The sequence below is a fragment of the Protobothrops mucrosquamatus genome, unplaced genomic scaffold (genome assembly GCF_001527695.2).
Source record: "Protobothrops mucrosquamatus isolate PMUCROS unplaced genomic scaffold, P.Mucros_1.0 scaffold765, whole genome shotgun sequence".
Lineage (NCBI taxonomy): Eukaryota > Metazoa > Chordata > Lepidosauria > Squamata > Viperidae > Protobothrops > Protobothrops mucrosquamatus.
Genome location: NW_015387033.1, coordinates 321,105 through 335,901, shown reverse-complemented (window position 1 = coordinate 335,901; position 14,797 = coordinate 321,105). Strand labels below are relative to the sequence as shown.

General features: G+C 45.3%; 1 protein-coding gene across 1 annotated transcript in view; it reads right to left on the bottom strand.

The window, feature by feature from the left end:
* Positions 1-6,517: 6,517 nt before the first annotated feature.
* GDPD5 (glycerophosphodiester phosphodiesterase domain containing 5) overlaps positions 6,518-14,797 on the bottom strand; it is a 76,474-nt gene continuing 68,194 nt past the window's right edge. The window contains exons 15-16 of the mRNA XM_029284614.1: positions 12,190-12,302; positions 6,518-6,633 (exon numbers count right to left, since the gene is read on the bottom strand). Of these exons, the coding sequence (XP_029140447.1) occupies positions 6,518-6,633; positions 12,190-12,302 (229 nt within the window). The remainder of the gene's footprint in view (positions 6,634-12,189; positions 12,303-14,797) is intronic.

Genomic DNA, 14,797 nt, shown 5'->3' with positions numbered 1-14,797 from the left:
TTGCCTACCCCTGCGCGTAGACCAACCAGACAGAGGTGGGCGGTTCAGAAATGTTATAAATAAACTTGAGTTATTTTTTACTTTGTTTTTATTTTGCTTTGTTTCCGGCACGGACTTTGTGTGAATTCAGCCCATTTCCTCAGCTGAAGATTCATTTTTTCTCACAGAGGCAATGGGTGAACTCACCATCAGGTTAAACACGCTGTGTGAGCACGATAACCCACATTCTGCATTTAGAAGGGCATTAAATTTTCATGCAATAATTCAGTTGTGGCAGCCACGTTCATTTCTCTACTGTCCTCTTTGTTGGCCAATTTCAGAGCAGAAGGGCTGAGATTTTTGCCCACGTTTAGCGCACATTCACACCATTGTCAGCTCCATGGAATTAAACCTTCCATTTTTAAGCCGAATATTTACATTTGGCGATTCCCTTCGCTGCCACATACATTATTTTCTGAATAATGCTGGACAGCAGTCCTGATACTTATTCCATCTTTCTATTCAGTACTAGAAACCTTTGGACAGATCCCCAGGAAGAGATGCAGTAAAAATAAAAACAGAGTTTGAGACTTTACAATTTGATCGGCATGCCTTGTGGTTTTCTTGCCCGTCTTCATTTTCAATGACAGTCTGATTTACAGTCTTTCAAAATTTCTTAGTGGTCTCCCTTCCAATTAGTTTCGTAGGCCAGACAGGTCAACCGAGGACGGATGCTCTTGTTGTAAATGGGTGTTTTTCCAACTTTTGACTGCTTTAAGATGTGAGGGTCTCAACTCTTAGAATTGAAGTCCATCCATGCTGGCTGAGGAATTGTGGGAGTTGTAGTTCACACATATGAAAGTTGCCAAGATTGATCATTTATTTATTTATTTATTCATTCATTCACGTTTTCATTGATTTAATTAATGTGCCTTAAATACTGCTCTAAACACCCTCCAATATAGGTACAGAACACAAAAGGAGAATAAGGAGAAAAGAAATTAATTAACCCAGCTGCCGGGCACATCTATTTAAAAAGCTGGGAGAGAGCTTATCATCTTTGATATACCGGTGTTATTTAAGATAAAGTTTCAAACTTTAAGAGCTGTGAGCTGGCTGTCTGAGCTGGGAAAAGCTCTATTCCTGAATGTGAGAATGTAGCCATATTAAAAATTGACGTCTTTTGCCCTCTCTGGGTGTAGACAAAGAGACATACCGAGAATACGCTGTTATCTTAACAAAACCAAACAAGAAGCTATTATGAATCGCCGGGAGGGAATGCAATTCTGCAACACAAAACACACAGTTGCACACTCGGAGACTTCCAGAAGAAAAACAAATCACACGCAACACCACACTTAAATTTTCCAGTATCTGAGGGGCTGCCACAAGGCAGAAGGGGTCAGGTTGTTCAGCAGAGCACCAGAGGGAAGGACGATAAAAAATGGTTGGAAACTGATCAAGGAGAGAACCAACCTGGAATTAAGGAGAAACTTCCTGACAGTGAGGACAATCAACCAGTGGAACAGCTTGCCACCAGAAATCGTGGGGACTCCATCACTGGAGGTTTTTAAGAAGAGACTAGACATTCACCTGTCTGAAATGGTGTAGGTTTTCCTGCTTGAGCAGGGGGCTGGACTAGAAGACCCCCAGGGTCCCTTCCAGATTTCTATTCTATTCTATTCTATTCCTTCTAGGATAGGTTCCAACCTTCCAATCTAAGATTTCCTAGTGGTCTCCCATCCCATGGACTAACAAAGTCCATGCATCTAGAACAGTGTTTCTCAACTGTGGCCACTAAAAACTGTGTGGACTTCAACTCCCAGAATCCCCTAGCTAATTACTAACATTCTTCCATGCCTAGAACAAAGATGGATATTCAGCTTCTGTTTTTACTTTACTATTTTTTGGGGGGGCTCAATGTTATGGGTTCTCCCCTTATATTTTCAATTTTAAGCTCCCTTCAAAGGGTGCTTCCTAAATTTCAATAAACTAATCACCCCATCCCAGCATAGTCTTCAGCGTGTGGCTGCCAACAGGTATAGACTTTGCGCTCAAATGCTCCTTTCCATTGCCAGGACTGTGAGTGTGTGTCTCCTTTGTGTGGTGACACCTGCATTGTGATGTCATCTGTGAGGCAATTTCTGACCGTTGGGTATGGACTCTGCTGTGGTTGGTGCTGGGCTGTCTGGGAGAGGCCATTTCTCTCGTGGGAATTGAGGATCCTTTGGTGAGTAGGCAAAATGATGGTTTCTCTGATCCCCACAATAAACAAGCAGGAGGAGGAGGAGGAGGAGAAGAAGCAGAAGCAGAAGCAGAAGCAGAAGAAGAAGAAGAAGAAGAAGAAGAAGAAGAAGAAGAAGAAGAAGAAGAAGAAGAAGAAGAAGAAGAAGAAGAGGAGGAGGAGGAGGAGGAGGAGGAGGAGGAGAAAGGAGAAAAGGAGAAAGGAGGAGAAAGGAGAAGAGGAAAGGAGAAGGAGAAGAAAGAAGGAGAGAGGAGGAAGTAGAAAGAAGAAAGGAGGAAGGAGGAGAAAGGAAAAGAGAAAGGAGGAGGAGGAGAAGAGGAGAAGAGGAGGAGGAGGAGGAGGAGGAGGAGGAGGAGGAGGAGGAGAAGAAGAAGAAGAAGAAGAAGAAGAAGAAGAAGAAGAAGAAGAAAGAACTCACATCTTGTTAATCTTTTATTTAAAAAATTATATATTCAGTTCTTAGCAGGACAGGTGGTTGAGAAGTAATTAGTATTTTTTTTCATTTTTAAATTTTTAAATGTCTTAATATATATTAAAATGTGCATCCCTTTCCTTTTTTTTTTTACGCTGGCTGCTGATTTGATTTGGAGCTTGTCCAGCAAGCACTAAAGTCAACCCCATCAGCCAAATATTATTGGGGGGAGGTTTTTTCCCTAGTGGTCTCCCATCCCGTTTCCTAGTGGTCTCCCATCCCCGTATCAACCTAATCAGGAGCTAAGTTAAATTGGGCCAGCCTGCTGTCATCTGCCATGATTGTCCGTATGAAAATATCTAAAAAACAGAACGGGGCGCGCCGAGAATATGATGGCTTGACGCTGGCTTCCTCTCCCTTTTGCTTGAACTCACAGGAAACGGCACCGGGTTCGAGTCCTTCCCCCCCCAACCCCCCCATGGAGAAAGCAGCAGAGACTCTTCCGACGTCCACCCAGGAAAGCTTAAAGAAGGAGATCGGCCACCTAAAAGAGAAAGTGGCGGGTCGCGAGGCCGAAAACCAGAAGATCCTGAAGGAAGTAGAGAACCTCAAACAGGAGAACAAGAATCTGGAGGAGAGGATCGACTGCTTGACCACCATGGTGAAGGTCTTGGAAAAGGAAGAGAAGGAACTTCGGGAACTGCAGGCTCTTGCCCTTCTGTGGGCCCGTCTGGACCTCCGGGTTTTGGTCTGGAACCGCCTCTGGTTGTTCCAGGAGGCGAGGCTTTAGGTCTGCCAGAGGTTGGTCGACCAGTCTAAAGTCCTAATGTCTCTATCGGTCCTGGTCTTGTACTGCGCGTACTTCGTCCACCACCTTGTTTAACACCCCATGAAATTTGTCAAGGAGGGGATGATTGAGGCGGCCGAGCAGCGTTACGAGGGCCAAAAGACGCAGTCGGCCGAGCTGGAGCGCGCGATGGATAAACTCCGGCAGATCTGCGACGTCCAGGAAAACGAGATCCTGTGTCTGCAGGAACAGCTGGAGCCGTTCCCCTTCGACGACTCCGAGACGGACCCCTGCTTGGAGGGTCCCTCCCTGCTCTTCGAGATGGTGCAGGCCAAGCTGAAGCTAGACCCCCAAGCAATAAGGGACACCCTCTTTTCCGTCTTATCCAGGGGGGCCTGGCTGCTGGCCGGTCTCCTCGTGGGCCTGGCGTTTTCCAAAGTGATGCTCTGCCTGATGGAGGCTTGGTGCTTGAGAAGGAGATGCTGACGTATTATGACTTTCTCGAACAGGGATCGGGCATCCTGTCCCCGTTATCACGCCCGGAAGATGAGACGTTTGACGCCTTTTTTTAAAAAAAAGCAAGAATCCTGGAGAAGAATGTAGAAAGCTAGTGACGAAAGGAGAGAAAAAAAACCAGCTCCTTTTCTATCTGCGGGAATCGCAATGCATTTCGGTCGTTCCAATAAAGAATGCGCAGGTATAGAATAGGGGGTACCTGGCTCAATAGTAGTAACTGTGAGAGGGATCTTGGAGTCCTAGTGGACGATCCCTTAAATAGGAGCCAGCCGTGTGCTGCAGCTGCCAAAAAAGCCAACACAGTGCTAGGCTGCATTAACAGAGGGAGAGAATCAAGATCACGTGAAATATTAATACCACTTTACAAGACCTTGCTAAGGCCACACTTGGAATGCGGCGTCCAGTTTTGGTCACCACGATGTAAAAAAGATGTTGAGACTCTGGAAAGAGGGCAGAGGAGAGCAGCAAAGATGATTAGGGGGCCATTTAGTGACCAAAGATTTAGCTAATTAACACAATAGCAGAGTCCAAAGGGACCTTGGAGGTCTTCTAGTCCAACCCCCGGTTTAAACAGAAGACCCTATAATATATTCTGGATAAATGGCTGCCCAGTCTCTTCTTAAAAGACTCCAGTGATGGAGCACCCACGTCTGGAGGGAATCTATTCCACTGGTCAATTGTCCTCACTGTCAGGAAGTTTCTCCTTAGTTCTAGGTTGCTTCTCTCCTTGATTAGTTTCCATCTGCTGCTTCTTGCCCTGCCTTCAGGTGCTTTGGAGATAAAGTGGACCCCCTCTTCTTTGTGGGAGCCCCTCAAATATTGGAAGACTGCTATCATGTCTCCCCTAGTCCTTCTTTTCATTAGACTACACATACCCAATTCCCATAACCGTTCTTCATATGTTTTAGCTTCAGACATAAACTCCAATACATGGATTTGCACACTATCAATCAACCAATCACAAGAGTTGGAAGGGACCTTGGAGGTCTTCTAGTCCAACCCCCTGCTCAGGCAGGAAACCTTACACCATTTCAGACAAATGGCTGTCTAGTCTCTCCTTAAAAACTTCCAGTGTTGGAGCATTCACCGCTTCTGGAGGCAGGTTGTTCCCCTGGTTAATTGTTCTAACTGTCAGGAAGTTTCTCCTTAGTTCTAGGTTGCTTCTCTCCTTGATCAGTTTCCATCCGTTGCTTCTTGTCCTGCCTTCAGGCGCTTTGGAAAATAGCTTGACTCCCTCTTCTTTATGGCAACCCCTGAGATATTGGAACACTGCTATCATGTCCCCCCTCGTCCTTCTCTTCATTAAACTAGACAGACCCAATTCCAGCAACCGTTCCTTATATGCTTTAGCCTCCAGTCCCCTAATCATCTTTGTTGCTCTTCTCTGCACTCTTTCTAGAGTCTCAACATCTTTTTTATATAGTGGTGACCAAAACTGGATGCAATATTCCAAGTGTGGCCTTACCAAGGCCTTGTAAAGTGGTATTAACACTTCACGTGATCTTGATTCTATCCCTCTGTTAATGCAGCCTAGCACTGTGTTGGCTTTTTTGGCAGCTGCAGCACACGGCTGGCTCATATGTCTTCATTAAAGGGCACGGAGAGAGAGAGAACACATGGCCGATTTCCGGGAACTGTAGCAAAAATAAATTAAGGCTTAGCATCCGTGCAACAGATGAGCACAGCGACTGCTCTGGAAAATACCCTGAACTGTTTATCTTATCCAGACCGTAGGCAGTTGCCTAGGAAACAGCAAAAACTTTTTTTAATTTTCGACCTGATTCAGGCAGGCCTCTTTGGCTACCACGTCTTGGTCAGGGTTTTGTTCCTCACTGCAGCGAATGCTTCCAATTGCGACGCCTTGCCAGACGGTCGCAAAAGGGGGATCACGTGACCCCGGGCCTTAGCAACTGTCACAAAGGCCTGCCAGTTGCCGAGCCTCTGGATTTTGATCACATGACCGCAGGGATGCAAGAGTGAAAACTGGCCATTAAGTCACTTTTTTTTCCCCAGCACCGTTGTTAAAACTTTGAACGGTCGCTAAACGAATGGCTGTGAAGTTGCAATTCTCCCAATCCCCGAAGTGTTCAGAAATGAAGACACCGCACAAGGGTTTCACAACATACATCTTTAAATAAAGCCAGCTAACAATCGCTGTCCCAAAGGAAGGAATGGAGAAGTCGGTGGGGTGGGGTGGGATGGGGAGGGGGATTATGGGGAGGTCCTCCCCTGCTGACCTGGCCAGCATCTCAGCTCGTGGTCCAGCCAGGGTGGGGGGGGGTCCCACCTGCCTCTGGCCTATGGGCCGGTTCCCGCTGCCCACAGCAGGCAAAAAAGGGAGAAACTTTACAAAATAATTATAATTATAATAATAATAATAATAATAAAGAAACCCAGCCCAGCTTCAGTTTCCAGAGAGGCTCCAGGCCGCCCTCACAAAGTTTGTTGCGTCGGGAGTTTCGACAAAGGAGCACCGACTCGGCCGACTCTTCCTCGTTGTGCTAGTAAGGAAGCCCCTGGGAGAGTCACGGAGACCCCCACCCCCAGATCATACCCACCGCCCCCTCCTCTCCCTCCGTCAGTTAATACGCAGCTTCGCTTCCCGGTGGTCCATGGGGGTGACAAGCTCGTTGGCGTAGCCGTTGTCCGAACACAAGGAGAACCCGTCCGCCATCTCCATGCCGCTGTTGATTTCTGAAAAAGGGGGCAGAGGGGTCCAGGAAGTGAAATCAAGAAGCAGGAAGGAATGACGAGAGCAAAAACCAAGCAGGAGGAATCAAGTCTGCTACTGGATGACACCGGTCAGTCCTGGCTGTTCTGCGCCGACGACCCAAAGGAGAGCAAGGAGCAAGAACTTTGGATGGATTTTAAGAACGGGTGGTCCTCAATTTAGAGGGAGGGAGGGAGGGAGGGAAGGAAGGAAAAGAGAGAGGGGGAAGGAAGGAAGGAAGGAAGGAAGGAAAAGAAAGGAAGGAAAAGAGAGTGAGAAAAAAAGGAAGGAAAAGGAAGGAAAGAAGGAGGGAGGGAAGGAAAAGAAAGAGGAAGGAAGGAAGGAAAAGAGGAAAGAAGGAAGAAAGGAAGAAAAATAAAAAAGGAAGGAAGGAAGGAAAAGGAAAAGAAAGAGGAAGGAAGGAAAAGACAGAGAGAAAGAAAGGAAGGGAAGGAAAGAGGAAAAAATGAAGGAAGGAAGAAAAATAAAAAGGAAGGAAGGAAAGAAGGAAGGAAAAGAGAAATAAAAAAGAAAGGGAGGGAGGGAGGGAGGGAGGGAAGGAAGGAAGGAGGGAAAAAAGGAAAAGAAAGAGAAAGGAAGGAAGGAAAAGAAAGAGGAAGGAAGGAAAAGACAGAGAGAGAAAGGAAGGAAGGAAGGGAGAGAGGGAAGGAAGGAGGGAGGGAAGGAAGGAAAAGAAAGAGGAAGGAAGGAAAAGAAAGAGAAAGGAAGGAAGGAAAGAAGGAAGGAAAAGAGAAATAAAAAAGGAGGGAGGGAGGGAAGGAAGGAAGGAAGGAAGGAAGGAGGAAAGGAAAAGAAAGAGAAAGGAAGGAAGGAAAAGAAAGAGGAAAGAATGAAGAAAGGAAGGAAGAAAAATAAAAAAGGAAGGAAGGAAAGAAGGAAGGAAAAGAAAGAGGAAGGAAGGAAAAGACAGAGAGAAAGGAAGGAAGGAAGGAAGGGAGAGAGGGAAGGGAGGAGGGAGGGAGGGAAGGAAGGAAAAGAAAGGAAGGAAAAGAAAGAGGAAAGAATGAAGGAAGGAAGAAAAATAAAAAGGAAGGAAGGAAGGAAAGAAGGAAGGAAAAGAGAGGAAGGAAGGAAAAGACAGAGAGAGAGAAAGAAAGGAAGGGAGAGAGGGAAGGAAGGAGGGAGGGAAGGAAGGAAAAGAAAGAGAAAGAAAGGAAGGAAGGGAGAGAAATAAAAAAGGAAGGAAGGAGGGAGGGAAGGAGAGAGGGAGGGAGGGAGGGAGGAGGAGGGAGGGAAGGAAGGAAGGAAGGAGAGGGGAAAGGAGAGGAGAGGGAGAGGGAGAGGGAGGGAAAGGGAGGGGGGAAAGGAAGCAGAGGAAGGAGAGGAGATGGAAGGGAAGGGAGGAGAGAAGAGGAAGGGGAGAGGGAGGAGAAGGAGGGGGGGGCAGGCTGCCATTTCAAACTCCCAAGAGGGCTGCCCTCTCATGGACAACCTGGCAGAAGCCGGCTAAAAGCCCAAAGGTTGCTCTGAGTAGGGTTGCCAGGTCTGCTTCCAAAAAATAGCGGACAAGCGGGGAGGGGGGGTTTAAGTCGTAAAAAAAGTAGACTGTACAGCTTTAGATTACGTACCATTTCATCATAAAGCTTTTGAATAAAAAAAAATGTCCACTCTTTTGTGAAAAAAAATAGTGAACATAATGTGAAAAAAGTGGACTGTCCACTCAAATAGTGGACACCTAGCAACCCTAGCTCTGAGTGCCCATTTCTCCCCCCCCCCGGTCATCCCAGCCCCTTGATCAGGAACTAAAGGGCTTCCCTTCCGACATGCAAGCGGCGAGGCTGCGGGAATCCCTCGAAGAAGATCCGTCCGCCGCTTTTGCTCCTGCCTTTCCCCAAAAGGGGGCTCGGATGAAGAAGCGAAGAGGATGGCCAGCCGCCCGCCCTCTCGGCTCCAGCCTTGAGATCGAAGGGGCAACCCGGGAACCAGGGAAGGGGCCCGGAGGAGGAGGAGGAGGAGGAGGAGGAGGAACGCCGTAAGGTTAGTGCCAACTTCCCCCAGGGGGAAAAAAGCAAGCCAGAAAGCCCCGGGCACCGTCCTGCTGCCCTCCAGCCACCGTGGGGTTAATGCCAGCCTTCGAAAGCCACACTTACGACTCCAGGCTGAAGGAAACCCCCAGGTCTGGGAGCCTGGCGCCCTCTAGAGGCTAGAACCTGCAAGACATCGTTCAAAACACAATTGGGCTGATCAAGGAGGACCTTTGTAGCTGGGGGGGTGGGGGGTTGAAAGGAGGGGGGGGTCCCCGGTGGGCTCCGAGCTTGCTCGTTTTCTGGCAGACGTTTCGTTACCCTAACTAGGTCATGCTAGCAGAACTAGTTTGGGTAATGAAATGTTTGCCAGAAAACCATCAAGCTTAAAAGCTTAAAATCGGTCCGAAATGGTCTAGACTCTAGAGCAGGGGTAAGGCAACCTCGGCTCTTTTATGACTGGTGGACTTCAACTCCCAGAATTCCTCAGCCAGCATGGGGGAACTATGGCCCCTTCATGACTCGTGGACTTCAACTCCCAGAATTCCTGAGCCAGCATGGGGAACTATGGCCCCTCATGACTCGTAGACTTCAACTCCCAGAATTCCTGAGCCAGCCATGCTGAGGGGAAAGGGAGAGGTTTCCAAGCTGAGCCATGGTGGCTCAGGAATTCTGGGAGTTGAAGTCCCCAAGTCATAAAAGAGCCGAGGTTGCCTACCCCTGGTATAGGGTTTCCTGCCTGAGCAGGGGGTTGGACTAGATGACCTCCAAGGTCCCTTCCAACTTTTATTATTATTATTATTATTAATTATTATTATTATTATTATTATTACTACTACTACTACTACTACTACTACTACTACTATTATTATTATTATTATTATTATTATTATTATTATTATTAATAAAAGCACCAAGGACCCCACAATTTGGCTGTTTCTCACCTCCTGGAGGGAAAGTTTTTTTTTTCTTTCTTTTTCTTTCTTTCTTTTTTTTTTGAGAAAACACAACACCCAGGATTGGAATACAGCATCCTGGAAAGAACTGACAGGGGACTCGTTCTGAATTACATTGAGAGGATTTTGCTTTTTGCTTTTTATCGATTGAGGAAATCTTTCTGAACCCACTTGTCTGTACAAGCTTTCGGCCGGTGGAACAAGCTGCCACCTGAGCTGGCAAGTTCTCCTGAGGGTGGCGGGTTTTCCAGCTGAGGCGGGAGGGTCAGCTGATAGAATGTTCTAGTGGGTTCCAGCCTGAACAATGGGCTGGACTAGATAACCTCTTAGGCCCTTTCCAATCCACAACTGTGATCTACAGCTACCTAGAAACAGAAGACAATTAGAGCCCAACTTTGCTGGGGACTGGGAGGTTAAATTGGATTTTTCTTCCCCAGAAATCTGTATTAAGGGTCCCCAGAGGCCATCTAGTCCAACCCCCTGCCCAATACAGGAATCCGAATTAAAGCATCCAAACAGGCTACTTTAAGAAGAGGCTAGACAGTCACTTGTCTGAGATGGTATAGGACAGGGTCCCCTGCTTGAGCAGGGGGCTGGACTAGAAGACCTCCAAGGGCCCTTCCAGCTCTATTCTACTCTACTCTACTCTACTCTACTCTACTCTACTCTACTCTACTCTACTCTACTCTACTCCACTCCACTCCACTCCACTCCACTCCACTCCACTCCACTCCACTCCACTCTATTCCCTATATTCTATTCTATTCTCAATATTCTATTCTATTCTATTCTATTCTATTCTACTCTATTCAATTCCCTATTCTATTCTATTCTATTCTATTCTATTCTATTCTATTCTATTCTATTCTATTCTATTCTGTTTCCTATTCTATTCTATTCCATATTTTGTATTGTATTGTATTGTATTCTCTATTTCCTATTCTATTCTCTATTCTATTCTATTTTATATTTTATATTTTGTATTTTGTATTGTATTGTATTGTCTTCTCTTCTCTTCTCTACATAGATAAGCTCTCCTTCTCTTTGGGTCATTTCTTTATGAAATTATATACTGTGTATTTTTACAAGCAATTAAGTTCAACCTACTGTTAGAAAGCTTGTGGGGTTTTGTTTTTTTCTTCCCCTTAATACTCCTTTTGAATTTCCTCAAACTTAGAATGCCAAAGCTGAAACAAACCCTTGCTTTTTCTGCCAGCCATCCTCCCCTTCCTGCCTTCATTCATAAAAACAAATTACAGGTAGTCCTTGACTTACGACCACAATCGGGTCTAGAAAAATTGTCGTTAAGTGATGCCGTTGTTAAGGGGAGACAAGACTTGCAATCTTCCCTGTTGGCTTCCCCTGCTGATTACGCTTGTTGGAAGCCGGCTGGGAAAGTCACAAACAGAGATTGTGTGACACACACACACATATACCCAGAAGCTGCGACTCTCATATAGAATTGACGGTTGCCAAATTGTGTCCGAATCACAAGCCTGAATCGCTTTGATCTCAGAAGTCTTAACTGTTTTGTTGTTACAGTGTTATCCAACACTGGAAGTTTTTAAGAAGAGACTGGACAGCCATGAGTCTGAAATGGTATTGGGTTTCCTGCCTGAGCAGGGGGTTGGACTAGATGACCTCCAAGGTCTCTTCCAGTTCTATTCTATTCTATTCTATTCTATTCTATTCCTTATTCTGTCCTATTCCTTATTCTGTCCTATTCCCTATTCTATTCTATTCTATTCTATTCTATTCTATTCTATTCAGTATTTCTATTCTATAATTCTATTCTATTCTATAATTCTATTCTATTCTGTATTTCTATTCTATTCTATTCTGTATTTCTATTCTATTCTATTCAGTATTTCTATTCTATTCTATTCATTATTTCTATTCTATTCATTATTTCTATTCTATAATTCTATTCTATATTCAGTATTTCTATTCTATAATTCTATTCTATTCAGTATTTCTATTCTATTCTATAATTCTATTCTATTCTATTCAGTATTTCTATTCTAAATTCTATTCTATTCTGTATTTCTATTCTATTCTATTCTATTCTATTCTATTCTATTCTATTCTATTCAGTATTTCTATTCTATTCAGTATTTCTATTCTATTCTATTCTATAATTCTATTCTATTCATTATTTCTATTCTATTCTATAATTCTATTCTATATTCAGTATGTCTATTCTATAATTCTATTCTATTCTATTCTATTCAGTATTTCTATTCTATTCTATAATTCTATTCTATTCTATTCTATTCATTATTTCTATTCTATTCTATAATTCTATTCTATATTCAGTATTTCTATTCTATAATTCTATTCTATTCTATTCTGTATTTCTTCTCTATTCTATTCTATTCTATTCTATTCTATTCTATGTAAGTCTAGTTTTTTCAGGACTGTCGTAACTGAACAGTCGCTAAGCAGATGGCTGTTAAGCGAGGACCACCTGTAATTTTAAAAAAGCACACCTGTCACGCAAGCAAATGGCTAAATCTGAGAGGTAAACACGCACGCAGAGTAATCGACAATACCACAATCCGACTGCAAGTCAGCTTCTGTAAGCATCCTCAACTCTTACCTGAAAATATGAGTTTTTCCTTCATGATGTTGACATCCCGGCTGGACCGCCGGACGGCGGCACTGAGCATGATCTGCTCCGGGTTGTAGGTGCGAATGCTGCCAAAGCGCCACCTGGGACAGAAGCAGAAAAACGGAAAGATTCTCGTTTGAAGGGGTTTTCCACCGGATCGGGGATGGCCACCCACCCGCACCCGTGCAAAACCCCGGGTCATTTTCGCGCACACCGCACAACCTGCAACGGCCATCTTGACTTTCTTTTGACCCTTTGCGAAGTTTGCGCTCTGCCCTCTCTCAGTTTGCAAGCAATGTTTCTCGGCCCCTCCGATCTGCAGCCCCGTGCGAGGAAGGAGCAGAGATTTTGAACCAGGAACCGGTTTCCAAGCTAGAAAAATAATGCCTCCTCTGGAAAAGCCTGGAGAGGCATGCATGGAAATGAAATGGTGGCAAGCTGCACATCCGGTCCTCCATCTTTTCTCCATTTTGGCAGCAGGATTCAGGGGAACCGCCATAGCTTCCTTTTTCTAGGGGTTAGGATTAGGGATCCAAACTTGGCCACTTAAAAGAATCGTGGACTTCAATTCCCTGTCTCCAAACTTGACCACTTTAAGACTCGTGGACTTCAACTCCCAAAATTCCCTCAGTCTCCAAACTTGGTCACTTTAAGACTCGTGGACTTCAACTCCCAGAATTCCCTCAATCTCCAAACATGGCCACTTTAAGACTCGTGGACTTCAGCTCCCAGAATTCCCTCAATCTCCAAACATGGCCACTTTAAGACTCGTGGACTTCAGCTCACAGAATTCTCTCAATCTCCAAACATGGCCACTTTAAGACTCGTGGACTTCAACTCCTGGAATTCCTCCAGTCTCCAAACATGGCCACTTTAAGACTCGTGGACTTCAGCTCCCAAAATTCCCTCAGTCTCCAAACTTGGTCACTTTAAGACTCGTGGACTTCAACTCCCAGAATTCCCCCTCTCTCCAAACATGGCCACTTTAAGACTCGTGGACTTCAACTCCCAGAATTCCCTCACTCTCCAAACATGGCCACTTTAAGACTCGTGGACTTCAACTCCCGGAATTCCTCCAGTCTCCAAACCTGGTCACTTTGAGACTCGTGGACTTCAGCTCCCAGAATTCCCCCCGTCTCCAAACTTGGCCATTTTAAGACTTTTGGACTTCAACTCCCAGAATCCCCTAGTTTTCAAACGGCCATTTTAATACGTGTGGACCTCAATTCCCAGAATCCCCAGCCTTGGGGATTCCAAAGAAGAGCCTTGCTTGGAAAATCAGACACGGGCGGGGTGAGGTGGGAACATGCTATCTCCAGCCCTTCTGTCACTCATTGCTCTGGTAGAGAGGGGCCCCATGCAGCCCCCCCACCTCAATTTAAACAAAGCTAATTGGAAGGATTTTCTAATTCCTGAGAGGAGAGGGATATTCCCTGCAGGGCCTTGTCTGTGATGGCCCCCATCTCTGAATGCACTGCCTATAGGCCAGTGTTTCTCAACCTCAGGAGCTGTAAACGGAGTGGAGGATTCTGGGAGTTGAAGTCCACCCATCTTAAAGTTGCGGAGGTTGAAAAATACTCCTGTCATTTCTTGGTCAGATTAATGGAACCGGATCTCAAGATTACTCTTGGTGGTGTTACTAGAGTTGCTACTATTGCTGCTGCTGCTACTACTACTGCCTTTAAAAGGTACTTGGGCTTCGGGTGTGTTAGCAGCTATGCATTCCTTGGCAGCTGTGGGTTTTAATTTTTGCGTCTGTGGTTGGAATTGTTTTTCATTATACGGTATTTGGATATTGTTCAGGGCCGAGAGTCACTTGCTGGGATGGGTGCCTACGCAAATGGATTAAATAATTAAGGAAATAAATAAAATAGAAATGGCATTACTGCTAACACTGCAGCTGGTGCTATTACTAATATCTTATAAATGCTGCCATTCCTATTACCGTTCCTATTAGTACTAATCTTTGTTGCTTTATAGAATGAAATAGGCAGCATATAAATTTAATAAAGAAATAATCATAATTTGGTAAATTCTAGTCCCGCTTTAGGCATGAAAGCCAACTGGGAAACTTTGGGCCAATCAGCAGGAGACGGTGAGTTCTAGTCCCGCCTGAGGCATGAAAGCTAGCTGGGTGACTTTGAACCAATCACCAGGAGACGGTGAGTTCTAGTCCCGCCTTAGGCATGAAAGCTAGCTGGGTGACTTTGAGCCAATCACCAGGAGATGGTGAGTTCTAGTCCCGCCTTAGGCATGAAAGATAGCTGGGTGACTTTGGGCCAATCACCAGGAGATGGTGAGTTCTAGTCCTGCCTTAGGCATGAAAGCTAGCTGAGCACCTTTGGGCCAATCACCAGGAGACAGTGAGTTCTAGTCCCGCCTTAGGCATGAAAGCTAACCGGGGAACTTTGGGCCAATCACCAGGAGACAGTGAGTTCTAGTCCCGCCTTAGGCATGACAGCCAGCTGGGAGATTTTGGGCCAGTCTTTCTCTCTCAGTCCAACCCACCTCACAGGGTCGTTGTTGAGGGGAAAAAGGAGGAGAAAGGAGTGTTAAGATATGTTCACTGCCTTGAGTTACTTATATACAGTAATAA